The sequence below is a fragment of the Herpailurus yagouaroundi genome, unplaced genomic scaffold (assembly GCF_014898765.1).
Source record: "Herpailurus yagouaroundi ecotype Mexico unplaced genomic scaffold, PumYag 188, whole genome shotgun sequence".
NCBI lineage: Eukaryota > Metazoa > Chordata > Mammalia > Carnivora > Felidae > Herpailurus > Herpailurus yagouaroundi.
Window position 1 is genome coordinate 21,238,413 of NW_024412419.1, and position 20,432 is coordinate 21,258,844.

Consider the following 20,432-nt stretch of genomic DNA (forward strand, 5'->3'; position numbering starts at 1 on the left):
CTGGCTGAAGTCGGACGCTTAACCGACTGCGCCACCCAGGCGCCCCTCAAGATTTTCTAAAACACAATAAGGAAGACAGTATGCTATTGGCTTAAGTAAAGACATTTAGATAACTGGAGACAGGAAATCCAGATGCAGACCAAACACCTGATTTTTGACCAAGGTGTCAAGGTAATTCAAGGGAGAAAGAGGAGTCTTCTCAATAAACTGTGTCAAGAGATTAGATATTCATTTGCAAAAAAAAACCCCAAACAAAACTCAATCTACCTCATACCATCATAAAGTTAACTTGAAATGGGTCACAGACCAAAATGAAAGAGCTAAGCCACAAAACTTCCAGAAGAAAATACAGGAGAAGATCTTTGTGGTCTTATTAAGAAAAGATTTCTTAGAGGTGCCTGGGTGGCTCAGTTGGTTAAGAGTCTGACTTCACTCAGGTTATGATCTCACGTTTCTTGAGTTTGAGCCTTGCATCTGGCTCTCTGCTGTCAGCACAGAGCCCCCTTTGCACCCCTCTCTCTCTAAAATAAATAAACATTAAAAAAAAAGAAAGAAAAAAGTTTCTTAGATACAACACCAACAGCATGATCCATGAAAGAAGATCCTGATACAATGGGCTTCCTTCAAAATTAAGAATTTCTGCATTTAGAAATGAAAAGACAAGCTGCAGACAGGGAGAAAATACTTGCAGATCTCACAAAGGACTCGTATCCTAATAAAAAGAACTCCAAAACCTCAATAATAAGAGGGGGCACCTGGGTGGCTCAGTCGGTTAAATGGCTGACTTCGGCTCAGGTTATGATCTCACAGTTCACGAGTTTGAGCCCCGCATCGGGCTCTGTGCTGACAGCTCAGAGCCTGGAGCCTATTTCAGATTCTGTGTCCTGCTCACACTCTGTCTCTCTCTCAAAAATAAATTTAAAAAAACATTAAAAAAAACCTCAAAAAGAAAAACTCAATCAAAATGGGCAAAACATCTCAACAGACACTTTACCAGAATATATACAGAAGGCATATAAACACATGAAAGAAACTTAATGACTCTGGTCATTAGAGTAATATAAATTAAAACCACAATGAGATATTACTACACTTCTATTGGAAGGTCTAAAATTAGGGGTGCCTGGGGGCGCCTGGGTGGCGCAGTCGGTTAAGTGTCCGACTTCAGCCAGGTCACGATCTCGCGGTCCGTGAGTTCGAGCCCCGCGTCAGGCTCTGGGCTGATGGCTCAGAGCCTGGAGCCTGTTTCCGATTCTGTGTCTCCCTCTCTCTCTGCCCCTCCCCCGTTCATGCTCTGTCTCTCTCTGTCCCAAAAATAAACAAACGTTGAAAAAAAAAATTTTTTTTAAAAAAATAAAATTAGGGGTGCCTGGCGTCCAACTCTTAATTTCAGTTCAGGTCATGATCTTGTGGTTGTGAGACTGAGCCCCGCATTGGGCTCTATACTTAGCTTAAGATTCAGTCTCTCTCACTCTGCCCCACCCCTGCTCATGCTCGCGCTCTCTCTCTCTCTTAAAAAAAAAAGAAAAGAAAAAGCTCTAAAATTAAAAAGACTGACCTTGCAAAGTGGTTGGTAACTAGAACTCTCATACACTGCTGGTAGGAATGCAAAATGGTATAACCACTTTGAGAAAACAGTTTGACAGTTTCTTAAAAGCTAAACACACATCTATCATATGATCCAGCCAATGTACGCTTTGGTATTTGTCCAAGAGAAATGAAATATACATCCACGTAAAGACTTGTGGATGAATGTTCACAGCAGCTTTATTTTGAACGGCCCCAAATTGGAAACACTTAATTTCCATCATTTACTGAATGGATAAACAAATTATGGTATACCTATACAATGGCATAATGTTGAGCAATGGGAAGGAATTGCTGACATATGTGACAACTCGGAGGAATCTCAAAAACATTAGGCTAAATGAGAGAAGACACAAAAAGCTATATACTAAAAACATCCTATTATATGATTGGGGTAGTGTTTACACAGCTATATACACTTGTCAAAACTCAAAGTGTACATTAAAAATTGGTAAATTTATTGTCACATAAATAACATCTCAATAATGCTGTTTGTTTGTTTTTTTTAAAGAGAGAAAGTGCACATGCACGGGAGAGAGAGGGGCAGAGAGACAGAGTACCTCAGGCAGGCTCCACCCAGTGTGGAGCCCGACACAAGGCTTGCTCTTATGACCACAACCACGGCCACGAGATTATGACCCGAGCTGAAATCAAGAGGTGGATGCTTAACTGACTGAGCCACCCAGGTGTCCCTCAGTAATGCTGATTTTTAAGAAATGCAAGACAGTGACAAACACACAATGTGGAACAGTGGTTTCCTTGGGTCAGAGGAGGAAAAGATGCTGTATGGAGGAAGCGGCACATTGTAGATGTCAACTGCTGTTAATATCCTCAGGTTGTTTCATACATGTTTATTGTAGTATTAAAACAGATGCATAAAACTGAAGGAAGGTTTTTTTTTTTTTATTTTTTTATTTTTAAAAAATTTTTTTTTTCAACGTTTATTTATTTTTGGGACAGAGAGAGACAGAGCGTGAACGGGGGAGGGGCAGAGAGAGAGGGAGACACAGAATCGGAAACAGGCTCCAGGCTCTGAGCCATCAGCCCAGAGCCCGACGCGGGGCTCAAACTCACGGACCGCGAGATCGTGACCTGGCTGAAGTCGGACGCTTAACCGACTGCGCCACCCAGGCGCCCCTGAAGGAAGGTTTTTATGAATAATGATACAGGTAATTTAAGAACCAAAAATAATGACTTGATTCAATTCTGTACTCTTGATGTGCAATTTATAAAATAAAACAAGAAGTTGGGGTGATGTTGGAAATGATTCAGTATTAGCTATACTTAGAAAACTTCACTCTTCAGAATGACTCATTTCTTAAGAGTATGAATTTTACTCTAACCAATATTCAAGACATTAACTCTTTAATAAATAAATTCATAAGGCCCAACTCTGAGGCACGCTACCACTTACCCAGGGGTTCCACCAATTGGTCAACTAGTCCCATTTTCTTTGCTCTGTCTGCACGAATGTTTCTACCAGTCAACATCATGTCAAAAGCAGCAGGCACACCCACCTAACATGAAAGCAAGGATCAGAGTACAGGGGAAAAAATATGAGAGTGACAATTACAGTTTACAATTCATTCAACTGAGCAAATATTAAAATGAGAAAAATCAAACCAGATTTCTATGCTATCTACCAATCAGTTAATTTTTACACACCAATACACGTTTTAGGTAACTGTGGGATTAGACACCTCCAGTGGAAGCTAAAATGTCTGTATTTCTTCTTTTAATTCAAATGTTAAGATTTCTGTCTTATGAAATAGATAAGGTGGAGAAATAATTTCATGTTTCCTAAAATTCTGCACTTACATATTATGTCATTTATATAATACTTAAAATTCCTTTTTTTTTTTTAAAATCTTTATTTTCTAGAAAGAGAGAGCATGAGCAGGGGAGGAAGAGAAAGAGAGAGAGAGAGAGAGAGAGAGAGAGAGACAGACAGACAGACAGACAGACAGAATCGGAAACAGGCTCCAGGCTCTGAGCTGTCAGCACAGAGCCCAATGTGGGGCTTGAACTCACAAACTGTGAGATCATGACCTGAGCTGAAGCCGGATGCTTAGCTGACTGAACCACCCACGTGCCCCGATACTTAAAATTCCTTTACTGGAATTAGTGGAGGTTGAGAAATTTGGTAGTTTTGATAATGTCTTTGATAAAGAACTTTAGGCTTAAATGGGTGCCTGGGCGGCTCAGTTGGTTGAATTGACCAAACCAACTCAGTTGGTTTGACTCTTGATTTCAGCTCAGATCACAATCTCACAGTTTAGGGTACTGAGCCTCATGCTGGACTCTGCCCTGACAGCATGGAGCTGCATGAGATTCTCTTCCTTTCTCTCTGCCCTTCCCCTGCTTGTGCACACTTTCTCTCTTTCTTTCAAAATAAATACACGCTTAAAAAAATATAAAAAGCATTTTAGGCTTAAAAACAAAACTCACTCAGGGCTTCTTATGCAGTTACTAGAAGAATGGTTTCTAGCAACATACCAATTAAACAACAAAAGAAACTCAGCAGTATTTTCTATACCCATATCAATTCTTTCAATAAATTCTCTTGAAAATTTCAGTAAAGGAATGCACACTTATTATCAGAAAATTAACACTATAAATCTTCCCATTTTTCTGTGCCCAGCTGATATCAACTTCCCCACAAAGAGTATTTCTGCGGAGCCTTGTTTTCACTGAGCAGTCAATGGTGCCCAAAGCTGTAAGGCTCAGCGGGCCCTCAAGTCGGATATTAAGATTGCTCTGCGGCCTCCAGGTCTGATATGCTTCCCTTCTTAAGAATTCAGAAGTCTGGTTGGCTGCTGGTTCTACAGAATACAGCAATGAGATCATCCAAGTCAGGAGAAAGGGCTGCCTCTTATATTTATCATGAAATATGACCCATGGATTTGAAAAACCGGTAAAATGGTACTGTGCACAGAAGGAACAAAGTAAACCGTAAGCTCAAAGGGCACTGGACTCGCTTAGTCGGTAGAGCATGCAACTCTTGATTTTGGGGCTGGAAATTTAAACCCCTTCATGGGTATAGAGATCACTTAAAAATAAAATCTTAGGCGCCTGGGTGGCTCAGTCAGTTAAGTGTCTGACTTCAGCTCAGGTCATGATCTCACAGTTCGTGAGTCTGTTGAGTCCCACATCCGGGTCTTTGCTGTCAGGACAGAGCCCACTTCAGACCTTCTGTCCCCCTCTCTCTTTGCCCCTCCCTCCCTATGCTCTGTCTCTCTCAAAATAAATAAACAAACTTTAAAAAAAAAATCTTAAAAAAAAAATCTTTAAAAAGGTAAAAAAAAAAAAAGGTAAAAAGGTAAAAAATAAATAAAATCTTTAAAAAACTGCAAGTTCCAGAAAGATAAACATGTATCTTATTTATCTTTATACTTCCTCAGAGACTAACAAAGAACCTTGATCAAATAAATAAATAATTAAAAAACATTTTTTTAAGTTTTAAAAATGTTATTATTTATTTATTTTGAGAGAGAGCACGTGCATAAGCAGGGGAGGGGCAGAGAGAGGGAGAGAGAGAATCTCAAGCAAGCCTGCTGCGGGTTCAATCCCTTGAACTGTGAAATTATGACCTGAGCCAAAATCAAGAGTTGGACACTTAACCGACTGAGTCAGCCAGGTGCCCCCTTGATCAATCATTTTGATCAAGGAATTAAAAAAATAAAAAGTGGAATTGAAAAACTAAACACCAGGAATAAAATTTGTTATTTTTTTAAAAGTTTATTTGTGCACACATACACACAAGTGGGGAAGGGGCAGAGAGAAGTGGTTGAGGCAGAGAGAGGGAGAGAGAGACTCCCAAGCAGGTTCTGCATTGTCAGTGCAAAGCCCGACATGGGGCTTTGAACTCACGAACCAGGAAATCATGACCTGAGCCAAAGCTGGATGCTTAACTGACTGAGCCACCCAGGTGCCCCTAAAATTTGTTGTGGATCCTATACACTCGTATTTTATTTTGGTTCTAAATTCTACAATGAATACCCATGTTATGCCTTTTGTACCAGAGGAAATAGATCTAAAGGGGCCTATAGGTAATGAGGTTCTAAAGGTCACAAGGGGGCTTATACTCACCATTTTGGGCAGCCTTTGTGTGCCTCCTGCTCCTGGTAAGATCCCCAGCAAGACTTCAGGGGTACCTAATACTGTCTTCCTATCTTTTGTGGCTATTCTGTATTGGCAGGAAATGGCAAGCTTCAAACAAATGAAAGAAAATCAGAATGTTAGAAAATGTACATTTATAAAACCTTAGGTTATGTGAGGGTCTAAAGATTACTTAATGCAGGAATGTGCCCACAGAATAAATGGAAATTCACTAGGCTGGCATTTGATGCTTTCTATAATTTCTCTTTCTAGTCTTATTTCATACTTTCCCCTTAATTTATTAACCTTTTTTTGGGGGGTGTGGATCTCCCTAAAAATCTGCTGAAAGCTATGGAAGCTCTCAATAGAAAAGTGCACAAACCATGTGCATTGCATGCCAAGTTAAGAAGGCCTGTACCATCTAGAGACCCTCCTTTTCAATCAAGAAGGCCTACTTATGATGTCCTAATAGGTTTTGCTTACCTTTGTCTTTGCTCATACCATACCCATAGGTGGAATGATTTTGTCTTTTAGGACCAGGCATATGTTTCCTTAATTAATATATATCAAAGTGTTTATCACAGAGCTCAGCATGTGATAAATGCTCAATAAATGTTATTTTATTTTTCCCTCTCTTTTCCTACATGCTCCAGTCTAGTAAGCATCTCTTCTCAGATCTGACATTATTCACCATCTTTACTATTTACAAAGCACTTACGCACATATTATGCTCTGTGTGTCTCATCTAGACTTCAGTAGCTCAAGAGCATGAATCACACTTCTGAATCTTTGCCCTGCAAACCTGAACCAGGTTTTTGGAATTGAAAGAGACCTTAGAGATCTAGTTCAAAACTTCTAAACTTATAAAAATGAATACATCACACTTTGGTTTACTTGCTCTGTGCCATGAGGATGACTAAAAAGCTGATTCTCCTCCAAGAACATTTTGCAGGCAAAAGAGTAGCCTACAGGTTAGCAGCTTGTAATTCCCACCAACATGCTCAACAGTGTCTCAAAGACTTTGGAATAAATCTATACCTCAAGTCCTCCTCCTAAGCAGGATCCACTGATGGCAGCCACAATAGGCTTTGTGGACTTCTCAAGTTTCTCAAACATTCTCTGGCCTTCCTGCGATAGCTGCGTTACCTCTTCCGCGCTCTTACAAGAGGCTAACATGCTGCAGCAAACAAGAAAGCAGAGAAAAGAAACAAAGATAAAATTATACCCTACTTTGGTTCAATATGTCATCCACTGTATCCTTACCCTATCATATGTCAATACTTGATAGTGAATCTTCAAATACTCAGAAGTTTAAGAATGGTTTTGCCTCAGATAGCACTAATATCAGCTACATCATCTCTCCATAAAGAATGTTAGATTTCCGGATCCAGAGAACACGAAACAAAACATGTTGAAAATTTTATTTTCTATTAAAAAAATCATTAGATTACAAAACTCTGTACCTGAGAAAAATCATCTTCTGGTAAATATTTTCCTATCACATTAAACATGTTCACTATAAGTAACCCTCAGATTGAAAGCTAATCAAAATGACAGTGGAAAAAAAACACTTTCAAGTTGTTTTTAGATCTCCTAATGATTAAAAAAGATTCACCACACTAATGTTGCATTCAATGTCCTTTCATTTCAGTTTGTTTCACTTGTTACTTTGGTCTTGAAAACATTTAAACTGTGAATTTTGTATGTTTGGTCAAAGATAACAAGTTTTTGTCATTTTATATACTGGGAGCTGCTCAGCTAGCTTCACAGAAGCTGCAAGTATTTTCCCATGGATACAGAAAGCTACAGCCAGGTAGCTTAGTGAGACATCCGTGTCTTTTTTTTTTTTTTTTCAATGTTTTTATTTACTTTTGAGACAGAAAGAGAGCATGAGCAGGGGAGGGGCAGAGAGAGAAGGACACACAGAATCTGAAACAGGCTCCAGGCTCTGAGCTGTCAGCACAGGGCCCGACGCGGGGCTTGAACTCCCAGACTATGAAATCATGACCTGAGCTGAAGTCGGACGCTTAACCGACTGAGCCACCCAGGCGCCCTGAGACATCAGTGTCTTGCTAGGCTCAAATAACTGAGCTAGAATAAAAAGCACTTGATACAGATAATTTTGCTTTTTCTAAGAAATACACATTAAATATTTATAAATTCTTAATTACTATGCACAAACAAAAAGAGTACACAATGTGGAGCAAGGTTTGAAACTATACAGACACCTTAGGTACAAATTACTCAGCCTATAATGCTGGCTATCGTTGTATAAGGTACAAAGAATAATATAACAAATACTCATAGTTTGACAGAATTAACAGCTGTTAACATTTTAAGCCATTAAACTAACACTAAGCATCTCACCTGCTTATAAATGCTTTAAAAAAATTTTTTTTTTAATTTTTTTTTAACGTTTATTTATTTTTGAGACAGAGAGACAGAACATGAATGGGGGAGGGGCAGAGAGAGAGGGAGACACAGAATCGGAAGCAGGCTCCAGGCTCTGAGCTGTCAGCCCAGAGCCTGATGCGGGGCTCGAACTCACGGACCGTGAGATCGTGACCTGAGCTGAAGTCGGCCGCTTAACCGACTGAGCCACCCAGGCACCCCTAAAAAATTTTTTTTTTTTTTTATTTTTTTTTCAACGTTTATTTTATTTTTGGAACAGAGAGAGACAAAGCATGAACGGGGGAGGGGCAGAGAGAGAGGGAGACACAGAACTGGAAACAGGCTCCAGGCTCTGAGCCATCAGCCCAGAGCCCGACGCGGGGCTTGAACTCACGGACCGCGAGATCGTGACCTGGCTGAAGTCGGACGCTTAACTGACTGCGCCACCCAGGCGCCCCTAAAAATTTTTTTTTTAATGTTTATTTATTTTTGAGAGACAGACAGAGTGCGAGCAGGGGAGGGGCAGAGGGAGAGGGAGACACAGAATCCGAAGCAGGCTCCAGGCTCTGAGCTGTCAGCACAGAGCCCGATGCGGGCTCGAACTCACACACTGTGAGATCATGACATGAGCCAAAGTCGGACGCTTAACCGACTGAGTACCCAGGTGCCCGTTTTTAAAAAAAAAATTTTTTTAATGTTTATTTTTGAGAGACAGAGTCCTTATAAATGCTTTAAAGAACTGTAAACAAATTATATATGCATAAATCTTACCATTAAAAAATAACAAAATATTAGCTGCATCACTAAAGTTCAGTCTGACAAACTCAAGTTTTTTTTTTTTATTTTTTTTTAAATTTTTTTTTTCAACGTTTATTTATTTTTGGGACAGACAGAGACAGAGCATGAACGGGGGAGGGGCAGAGAGAGAGGGAGACACAGAATCGGAAACAGGCTCCAGGCTCTGAGCCGTCAGCCCAGAGCCCGACGCGGGGCTCGAACTCGGACCGCGAGATCGTGACCTGGCTGAAGTCGGACGCTTAACCGACTGCGCCACCCAAGCGCCCCTGACAAACTCAAGTTTTTAACAGTCACTTCATTTACCCTGAAACAACCATTTTCGAATGTTTGCAGTGTATCCTTCCAGACCAACGACACATTTGTATCCATAAATAACATAAGACATTTTATGTGTGATTTTAAAATGTTTACATAAAGTAGGGTGCCTGGGTGGCTCAGTCGGTTAAGCTTCCAACTCTTGATTTTAGCTCAGGCCATGATCTCCACGGTTCATTGAGTTCAAGCCCTGCGTCAGGCTCTGCACTGTCAGTGCTTGGGATTCTCTCTCTCAAAATAAATAATCTTAAGAAAAAATATTAAAACGTTTACATAAACTACATACTGTATAGAACATTCTACAACTTGCTTTTTTTTTTTTTTTTTAAACTTAACATTATGTCTTTAAGTTCTAACATTATGTTGTGGATCTAGTTAATTCCTTTGAATCATTTTGTAGTATTTTATCATGTGAAAATACCACAGTTTACTCATCCACTTCCCTACAGACTGACACTTAATTGCTTTAAATTCTTCATTATTTTAACTACACAGGGCTGAACATCCCCATAAATGGGTCCTTAAAAAAAAAGGGTGGGATTTCTCTAGCATGTATAGCTAGAAGAATATCACTGAATTATATGATATGTGCATTTTCAATTTTATTAAATGCTGCCAAAATGTTTTCCAAAGTTGCTGTACCAACTGGCATTCCTACTAGTAATATATTATCTGTCTCATTTGTCCAAGTCCTTGTTAACATGGTATTTTCAAACTTTTAAATATTTAATGGTCTGTTGGGTTTAAAAAAAAAAAAGAGGGGCACCACATTGTTAGCTTAATTTTATAGTATTTTTTTTATTCTACTCAAATATTTTTCTTAGAACTCCTTTCAACTTCTTTAAGGAACGGTTAGTCTTACATGGTTTAAGCAACAAGCCCCCCCCTTTTTTTTTTTTTACCAACTTTAACACATTTGTGTAAATAATTTTAAAAAAGAAAACTTTCAGAGAATTTACTTCTGTCTTCTTTTAAATGGAGGAATGAGGGGCGCCTGGGTGGCGCAGTCGGCTAAGCGTCCGACTTCAGCCAGGTCACGATCTCACGGTCCGTGAGCTCGAGCCCCACGTCAGGCTCTGGGCTGATGGCTCAGAGCCTGGAGCCTGTTTCCGATTCTGTGTCTCCCTCTCTCTCTGCCCCTCCCCCATTCATGCTCTGTCTCTCTCTGTCCCAAAAATAAATAAACGTTGAAAAAAAAATTTATAAAAAAAAAAATAAATGGAGGAATGATTAGGCCTAAGAAACATACTATTAGCCAAGATCAAAGGTGACTTCAAATTTCTGAAAACTTACTTGATGTCAGCACCTGCAATAAAGCAGCCTGGCTTTGATGAGATAAGGACGGCACTTCTGATTTGATCATTAGCCCAGATTTCATTCATTACTTCTATGAACTCTGATTGCAGTTCTCTGCTCAGTGTATTTACCTGCCAAAGGGAAATACATATAAATCTAAGGGTTTAAATCTGAAGCATCAGATGTGCAAATCACCATGAAATGCTATTTTGATCATAGGAAATTTGTTTATCCAGCAGAAATATATTGTTAGAAGCAAGAGAGGCAGGGGGAAAAATCTAAACCCAGTAGTTTTCTATTCAGCTTTGGCCAACCATAAGCACCCTCCCTTTAAAAATAGATCTACTCAAAGAAGGAACTACTTCTTTGGAAGTAGTTTGGAAGGAACTACTCAAAGAAGGGTCATACTCTTAAAGAGTTCAAAACATATGCAGGCTACAAATAAGTCTATGGAATTTGTTGGTATGGAAAAGTTTGTATAACATTAAGAATAAAAGAACTCAAAATTAGACCTATAGTATGATTTTACTTTGTAAATATTATTTGTTGAAACTAGACTAAATGTTAAAAGTGGTTATCTTTGGGTTTGTAGTATGAATGATTTGTTATTTTCTTCTTTATAGCTTTAAAACTTCCCACTGTAGGCATGTGTTGTTTTGTGTTCAGAAAAAATGCTCAACTTAGAAAATTTGGAAAAAATAGCTTAAGTTTGAATCATTGGTCAGTGGGCACCAAAATTTACTCTAGTGAGGAAGATTGGCTCTTGTTTTCCTTAATTTGTGATAGTTGTTAACTGCCTCCATCTAGGTACTGCTGTTCCCTCTAGACCTCTAATAACAAAACTTGACACCCATTTTAGATGGGGGAAAAGCATAAGCTCCTGCAACAGAGGTCTTCTTGGCAAAGACTGGATTAATGCTTCGTTGAAGTTGCCAAAAACAAATGAAGCTCCACTTGGAACAGAACTTGACTTCCAACATGAGAACTGCACTGTCATTCCAGTTCCTCAGGAATCTTAACACCCACATTTAACCCAGGCAATTTTCTATGAATAATGACTACAGCGGGCAGGTAATGAAGAAAGCCTGTTTAACAACCTGGTAGGTAGTTAAGATGGATAGGTGAGTTCATAAACAGAGTGTGCGCTTTGGTTCTTATCTAGTAAATCACCTCCATATTCTACACAGTAACAGAAGGCTAATTTCACTAATCCTTGATGTTAACCTGACACTTAAGGTCAACTAGAAGGAATTCTTAGTCAAGGACCTCTGCTCCAGAAAACTGTATTCCTTTGAGCAATTTGTCAAACTAACTATTACAACTACAAATTCATATAAGATTACTGTCAGACTGGTGGATTTTTCTTTCTTTCTTATTTAGCACTGGATTCATGAATGTAGTTAGTAGACATAGACTGCAGCAAGTTAAATTAGGTACCTTTGAATTGGGTGAGTTAATTCGAACAACAGCCACATCCCCTTTGACTCCATAGTTAATATGGGTTCTGGCTAAAAAGAGAAGGATAATTTAGTCGTAAACATGTTTATTGCTAAACAAATCTAAAAAGCAATGTAAGCATGTCGACAAGAAATTAAACTTACTTAGCAAAGCAGAAGATGCTGAAAAGTTGCGGCAGGTATAACCTGCAAGAAAAAGGTATTCAAATTTAATTACTATTTTGATTCAAATTCAATTACAAAATTAGGAGTTTCTATAGTACCTGCTAAATATAACAAAGCTGGAATTTATAACCACAAAAAACCAAAATGAGATTAATGTATTCTGGACCATGATTGTGACTACTACCATACCTTTTTCACTTTAATTATCAGCTTATAAAATTATTTAGATATTAAATGTGGTAGGTAGAAGAATCCCCCCTCAAAGATGTCCAGGTCCCTGGGGCACCTGGGTGGCTCGGTCCGTTAAGCACCCAACTTCTGCTCAGGGCATGATCTCATGGTTCACGAGTTCGAGCCCCACATTGGGCTCTCTGCTGTCAGTGCACAGCCCACTTCCGATCTTCTCTCTCTGCCCCTTCCTCGTTTGCGTGCGTGTTCCCTCTCTCTCTTGCTCAAAAATAAATAAACAGTAAAAAAAAAAAAAAGATGTCCAGGTCCCAGAAACTGTAAATATGTTAGGTTATACGGCAAAGGAAATCATGGGTACGAATGGAATTAAAACTGACCCAAACATAGGGAGAGTAGCCCGGATTATCCAGACGGGCCCGATGTAATTGTAAAGAAGAGACAGTCAAAGAGTACCAGATAGATGGCAACATGAGAACTTAGCCCTACTTTGCGGGCTTGGAAGAAGTCAAGGAATACAGGTGGCCTTGGAAGCTAGGAAAGACAAGGAAATGACTTCTCCAGAATGAACATAGAGCATCCTGAATGAACACAGCCCTGGCAACACCTCTGATTTTAGCCCAATGAGACTCGTTTCTGACATACATAATAAATTTGTATTGCTTCAGACACTGAATTTGTGGGAATCTGTTAGAGCAGCAATAGGAAAGAATTCCAAGTAGGCTCCATGCACAGCACGGAGCCTGACACAGGGCTAGATCCCATGATCCTGGGATCATGACCTGAGCCGAAATCAAGAGTTGGACGCTCGACTGACTAAGCCACCTGGGCACCCCACATCCTCTTGTATTTTTATGGAGAAATGATCCAAAGTAAAATTATATAGAATGGAATATTAGCCCTAAAAAAGAATGAAATCTTGCCATCTGCAACCATACGGTTGGAGCCAGAGAGTACTATGCTAAGCAAAATAAGTCAGAGAAAGACAAATACTGCATGATTTCACTCATATGTGGGATTTAACAAACGAAACAAATGAGCAAAGGGAAAAAAAGAGAGAGGCAAACCAAGAAACAGATTCTTAATTACAGAGAACTGATGGTTACCAAAAGGGGGTAAGTGGGAGAATGGGTTAAATAGGTGATGGGGATTAAGGAATGTACCTGTGATGAGCACTGGGTGATGTATGGAAGTGCTGAATCAGTATATTGTACACCTGAAACTAATATTACACTGTATGTTAGCTAAACTCAAATAAGTTAAAATAAAAATAAAATAAGAAAATAAACTCAAACAAAATTCAAGCAAAAACTTAAAAAAAAAAGTGAAATCAACGGGCACTAGTGGCCATTTATGGAATATTCCAGTCATACTCTTAAGAATTTCCAACTGAACAGGTCCATATTGCACTCCACCAAGGATATTCCTACCCTGGGGATGACACAGACCAGCTCCTCTTCTCCCTTTTTCCTAGTCACTTCACTACTTCACGCTCTCCTGCATAACACTGATGAGATGACATACTGAGCACAAGTCATCACGAGAGGAGTCCCGACAGGGGGTCTTTCAAACTGGACTACAGATCGAAAGTAAGGAACACTGGGAAATTCCTACGCAAAAATTCAGTTTGTTCTGGGCATTACTCTACGTCCTTTCTAGCATTGAAGGGTCACCTTTGCCCCGCTCTCATACAAACGTCTTGCTCTAAGCAGTAACCAAGCTATTCTGGAGGCCAGCACTGGGTCCATATCCGTTAGTTACAACTTCCAAACTTCTTTAAAAACACCTTGCTCTTTCTTCCTTTCTCTTTCATATTCATGCTGCACTTCAGACCACATGTCACTTCAAACCATATTAAACCACTTCAAACTACGCCTCTTTAATTGCTTTCTTCTCCCTACCCACATCTTCCAAACCTTGTCCAATATCTTAGAGAAGTTTTCTCTTTAGCTCTAAAAATAAAAAAATCATCCCTTAATAATTATTAACCGTAATAGCAGTACACAGGAAACACATGTATCCAGGAAAAGGCATAAGTTTTAAAGTAATATCAAATACAATAAAGAATTAGTGCTTTATTATTTTTTAAATGTTTATTTTTCAGAGAGAGAGAGACAGAACATGAACGAGGGAGGGGCAGAGAGAGGGAGACACAGAATCTGAAGCAGGCTTCAGGCTCTGAGCTGTCAGCACAGAGCCCGATTCTGGGAGCTGTGAGATCATGACCTGAGCTTAAGTAGGACGCTTAACTGACTGAGCCACGCAGGTGTCCCAAGAATTGGTACTTTAATAATATCCAGTGGCTCCTTCATGTATCCCTCTGTGCTAGCTTTCCCTCAGTATTTATTTCCTTCTTTTTAAAATAACTTATGTACATTTACCTTTATCAATTCATACACTAAATATTGGTAAATTTAATTTCTTTCCTTTTATATATTTTTTCACGATAAGTGCACTCTTTAATCCCTATCACCTATTTCACCCATCCCTTCTACCATCTCCCCTCTGGTAACCATCAGTTTGTTTTCTATAGTTATGAGTCTGTTTCTTGGTTTGTCGCTTTTTTCTTTTGGTTGTTTGTTCTTTTTTAACTAAAAAATTTTTTTTAAATGTTTATTTATTTTTGAGAGAGAGCACAAGCAGGGGAGGGGCAGAGAGACAGGGAGACACAGAATCTGAAGCAGGCTCCAGGCTCTGCGCTGTCAGCACAGAGCCTGACACGGGGCTCAAACCCACAAACTATGAGTCATAACCTGAGCTGAAGTCGGCACACTTAACCAACTGGGCCACCCAGGCGCCCGTTTGTTCTGTTCCCTAAATTCCACATGAGTGAGTTCATATGGTATCTTTCTCTGACTTATTTCACTTAGCATTATACTCTCTAGCACTACTCACGTTATTGCAAGTGGTTAAGATTTTATTCTTTACAGTTGAATAATATTCCATCATTATTTCATTCTTAGTTACTAGTATTAAAACTTTTTTTTATGTCTAATTTTCAGTGAAACCATACTGCATTTGGGCTACATTAGGGGCTATATACAGTCTTGGAATCACAAGCATAATTAAAGAGAGTGTGGAGTGCCTGCCTAACTTAGGAGTGCATTAAAAAAAAAAAAAAAAAAGGTTGGGGCACCTGGGTGGCTCAGCTGAGCCTCCAACTTCAGCTCAGGTCTTGATCTCTCAGTTTGAGAGTTCGAGCCCCCCCATCGGGCTCACTGCTGTCAGCCTGTCAGGGCAGAGCTTGCTTGGGATCCTCTGTCCTCCTCTCTCTGCCCCTCCCCAACTTGTGCTCTCCAAAAAAAAAAAAAAAAAAAGAATACTACCATGACATAAAATGACCAACATGGTTTAATTTTATTGTTCATTACCTTTGATTATCACTGCATGCTAAGGCAGTCTTAGACTCTTGAGATCCCTCAAAATCTAAGCCAGATAAAGGTAAGGGATTTGGAGAATGAGAGAGTAGTCACAGAGAACAGATGGTCACAGGCTGGTGGAAAGGTTTAGCTGCTGAGAGGTTACTAGGGATTTTAACCTTTTTTTTTTTTTAACTTTGAGAGAGAGAAAGAGAACATGATTGGAGGAGAGGCAAAGAGAGAATCCCAATCAGGCTCTGTGCTGTTAGCACAGATCCCAACATGGGGCTTATGTTGAGGGTGGTCTATATTTGACGAGGAGGCGGGGACCCTTCTGGATTAGGGAACTAATACACATGGCCAGAGCAGGACCCAAGAGACAATGCACCATATCTAGCTCGACTGGGATTCCCACAGCAGTATTGAGAAGTGATTCCAGGCATTAGAATCAGCTGGGGAGGCTCAAATATACTCACAGATGTCTGGGCGACATACAACCTAGAACCACAGCATCAGAATTTAAGGGGGCTGGGCCTCAGAATCTGCAGTTTTTAGAAAGGAGACTGAAACAGCAAACAAGTGGGCATGTGGGAGCCACTGATTTGGAGAACCCACTGATGGTGCAGTGGATCAGGAGAGGGACCGTCGCGGTAGCCAAGCCTCTTGCTTCCTCTTTCTTTCCCTCTATCCTGCAGTTCTTTAAGGGAGAGGAAGAGAAAGCGCAGAAAATAGCAGCTTTACACTGGTCTGAAAGGCAAGCAACGTGTTAAAGAAAACTGTGTGGATGACACAAGCACCAGAGTCAGGTGATCTTTGGCTCTGTCTGCATTTTTCCTTGAAGCAATCCAAATCAGCAAAGACAAAGGACCTGAGTTAAAAGACTTGGGTTCAAACATCAAGTTTATCATTTCCTAGCTGTATGAACAAGTCTCTTAGAGCATTTTGGCATTCTTATAAAGATAGAAGTAAAAGTGATATAATAATTATAAACGTATCTGTAAGTCACAGGGCTACAACCAAATAAATTAAGATAGGAGAAGCCAGCCAGCCATCTCCTTAACCCCCATGCCTCTACCTCACTAATGATATACTTCCCTTCTCTGCTTTCCCATCTTTTAAAATCTGTACCATCTGTATTTACCAGTCTTCTTCCTTTATGTTTTGTATCATGGCCCCAACCTTTTCCACAAGGCGTTATCAAGAGATTCCATCTATAATGATCTTTCTCTCCCCCGCCAATTTTGATCCTTATTATTTACTACTTTGTTCTTTAATCACTGCATTCCCCCAACTAAAGAGTATGCTCTTCCAACAAAATCTCACAATCATTCATTGATTCAGCAACACCAAAAAATCACTGTGGCCTGCCATGCACTGTTCTAGGCACTTGGACTGAACAAAAAGATAAAAGTCCTGGTCTTTGTGGTGCTTATATTCTACAGCAGCAGAGGATTATACATATCTGGAAGAATATCATAGGAAGAATCACTTCCTCCTCAGTAGAGATAAATGAAGAAGTGAAAATAGGTCTGGCATAAAAAGAACTTTGCCCGTAGGGTGGAAATTCCAGTGGGAGGGGAACAGGGAATAGAACAGGGTAGAGTGGATGAGAGTGGGGATGGACTGACTAGGAATGCAGGGTGGGAGGGACAGGGTGGAAAAAGAGCCGAAAAACAAGAAACATAAATACATGTAAAAAAAAAAGTAAGTTAGGAGGTAAGTGCTAAGCAAAAAGAAAATGGAGCAGGTGCCAGGGCTCGGGCATGGGTTGCATTTTTAAAGACCAACTATTTGAGACAACAGGTTGGTGCTCATTAGCTTATGGATCAAACCATTTTTTAATGTTTTAAAATGTTTATTTATTCTTGAGGGAGAGGGAAAGACAGAGCGTGAGTGGGGGAGGGGCAGAGAGGGAGAGGGAGACAGATTCTGAAGCAGGCTCCAGGCTCTGAGCTGTCAGCCAGACGCGGGGCTTGCTGTGAGATCATGACCTGAGCTGAACTCGGACGCTTAATGGACTGAGCCACCCAGGCGCCCCATGGGTCAAACCATTTTAAACTCTTACCACTAATCTGCCTGTGCTGCACACGCACCCATATACATATACACAAAACACCTCCTCCAAATCAATAAAGACAAAAAACGAAGGGGAAAATAAGGGTACAAACATATCTTGAAACGAATTCAAGCCATAGAGACAAAAAAAAAAAAAAAAAAAAAGAACCAAGAGAAAATAAGTGTATAAATGTATCTTGAATTCAAACCACAGGCAACTAAATTAAGTTGGTAGCCACAAGGTAGCTTTGCTTTTGGAATCTAGCCGTATCCATTACCAAATCTGGACAGATTACTCCATAGCAGCTAGGTGAACTTTAGCCTATATCAACTGTGCCAGCAAAAGAGATAAGCCTTTGTCCTACTTCTTAATCATCCCAATAACTTAACTCAAAAGATACCTACAAGACCTAAAACTACAGCAGTGGAGAGAGTTGGATTACAAGGACACAAATTTCAATACAAAAATGTTACTTGGGTTATACAATCAAAAGCTTTTCTCAATATTCAACCCTGGGGGAAGACATAGGATTAAGGAAGTGAATCAAATTTGTTTATTTATTTATTTTTTAAATGTTTATTTTAGAGAGAGAGAGCGCGAGTGAGCGAGCAGAGGAGGAGTAGAGAGAGAGGGAGACACAGAATCGGAAGCAGGCTCCAGGCTCTGAGCTGTCAGCACGGGGCTTGACACTAGGCTCAAACTCTCTAACCACGAGATCATGACCTGAGCCAAAGTCGGACACTTAACCAACTGAGCCACCAGGCACCCCGGGAAGTGAGTCGAATTTAAATACACATCTTCTACTACGGTATTTGCCTCTAATTCATTTCCTGTGAAATTATTTTACCACTTACATATTAGAAATCGAGACTGAGGGGCGCCTGGGTGGCGCAGTCGGTTAAGCGTCCGACTTCAGCCAGGTCACGACCTCGGTGAGTTCGAGCCCCGCGTCGGGCTCTGGGCTGATGGCTCAGAGCCTGGAGCCTGTTTCCAATTCTGTGTCTCTCTCTCTCTCTGCCCCTCCCCCGTTCATGCTCTGTCTCTCTCTGTCCCCAAAAAATAAATAAACGTTAAAAAAAAATTAAAAAAAAATAAAAAATAAAAAAAAAATGTTTCTTCTGGTAAACTGCAGAACCTTCCCTTGAAATTTAACATACTATACATTCACACCGAGATTATTGGAACTGCAAGAGTCGAGCTCTCTATTGAAATGTGGTAATAGGCACACCAAAAAAAAAAAAAAAGGTTTTGTGGGAAAGCAGCGGGGAGTGGCAGTAATTTGCAAAGTTGGTTAATACCACCTAAGAAGCTTTTAAGACAGCTCTTGTTAAGAGTAAGGTGCGGTGGGGCCACAAACATGTGACGGATTTGGATTGCCCCAGTCCTCCTGGAACTCCTGATCTAGAAGGGACAGGTCCGAGGCCATCGTAAAAGAAAAGAAGATGGGCATGAGCACAGAAGTGCCACGAGAATTGCGGAAGGTGCCAGACCCGGGAGACAGGACTCATAAACGTTAGGGGTTACGGAGCCTGAAATCGTTGCAGGGCATGGGAGCAGTGAGAGAAGAGGTGTCAGTGTGCGCAAGGACACAGGAAGGGGGTCCAAGAGGGGCATCCTTTCCCTGCAGCCAGGACAGAGTTTCCCAGGCGGGGCTGGAAGGCGACAGCGAAAGGGAGACGCGCCTCCCCAAGAGTTCTGCCTGGGGCTGCGGGGTGCTCCCACCCAGGTCTCACCTGGGCAGCGAAGCGTCCTGGAGGCAGTGAAGCGGCGGAGACTGCCTATCGCCCGGGAGGCCACCATCTTGAGCTGAAGAGGACGAGTGGAAAGCACTCAGGTGGGGGCTGCGGGTGGAGGATTTTTCTCCTTCAGCCTGGCCCCACCCAGGCGCCCGACATACTGCCTGACTAAAACCCCCAATGTCGAGTTGCCCTGGCTCCTTGCCGTGCCGTTCGCTTCCAGCTAACAGGGCGGGGAGGACTCTTTCTCCGCTGGAAGGAAGGAGGCCCATGGAGGAGGAGGCGCAGTGCTCGCTTTTCCATACAGGCGGCCAGTGGGCAGCCCGCGGAGTTCACTGGCGGGAGTGAGGGGTCCTTTTGGGCAGGACCCGCCCCTTGGTCACGTCTAGTCCAGGCACTTGGGTTAAAACCTTGCTTGCCCGCAGCGAGAGCCGGAGAGGACTGAGGCTAAGGTGAGTCGAGGCGTGCGCTTGGCTTTCCGCCTGGTCTTTCCCAGCGGCGACATCTGCCTTTTCTTTCCCGTCTACTGCATCAGTAGCCGCGGCCGCCTCCCTTCTCGCGGGGAGGGGAGTTCCAGGGAGCGAAAGGAGGCCCCTCGGACAGGGTCTCCAGGACCAGTGCAATAAGGACAGTAACTGGGACTTGCTCGAAGTCGGTAGCTCTGAGTAGCGGTGTCATCTGTGTCTTTAAATTTATCACCGCAAGTTAACGAATTCTTTGCTCGTGTGTCGGCATAAAGCGCTGGGCTATGTTGCGTTGTGTGTTTTTGTTTCATCCGTTTTGCCTGTAGCCAGGTCAGCGGCAATAGAAATTTAGAACGTGGAGTTGGGATTACCTTACACCAGCTACCTGGACCGGGGCTTGGTCACGTGACCTTTCGGGCCTCCAGTGTGGGAGGAGTAGAGCTATTATTCTATCCTGCTGGGAGAGCCAGGGCTCCAGAGGATTTTCCAACGTAGGAGGGGCCTGGCCATCATCTGGTCATTTA

The 20,432-nt window shown here is 41.3% G+C and overlaps 1 protein-coding gene across 1 annotated transcript in view; it reads right to left on the reverse strand.

Moving 5' to 3' along the window:
• The window catches only part of HADHA (hydroxyacyl-CoA dehydrogenase trifunctional multienzyme complex subunit alpha), a 49,585-nt gene extending 29,955 nt beyond the window's left edge, over positions 1 to 19,630 (reverse strand). Inside the window, exons 1-7 of the mRNA XM_040496249.1 lie at positions 19,442 to 19,630; positions 12,087 to 12,128; positions 11,923 to 11,993; positions 10,483 to 10,616; positions 6,724 to 6,862; positions 5,677 to 5,796; positions 3,002 to 3,104 (exon numbers count right to left, since the gene is read on the reverse strand). Coding sequence (XP_040352183.1) covers positions 3,002 to 3,104; positions 5,677 to 5,796; positions 6,724 to 6,862; positions 10,483 to 10,616; positions 11,923 to 11,993; positions 12,087 to 12,128; positions 19,442 to 19,508 — 676 coding nt within the window. The 5' untranslated portion in view covers positions 19,509 to 19,630. The remainder of the gene's footprint in view (positions 1 to 3,001; positions 3,105 to 5,676; positions 5,797 to 6,723; positions 6,863 to 10,482; positions 10,617 to 11,922; positions 11,994 to 12,086; positions 12,129 to 19,441) is intronic.
• Positions 19,631 to 20,432: the final 802 nt, after the last annotated feature.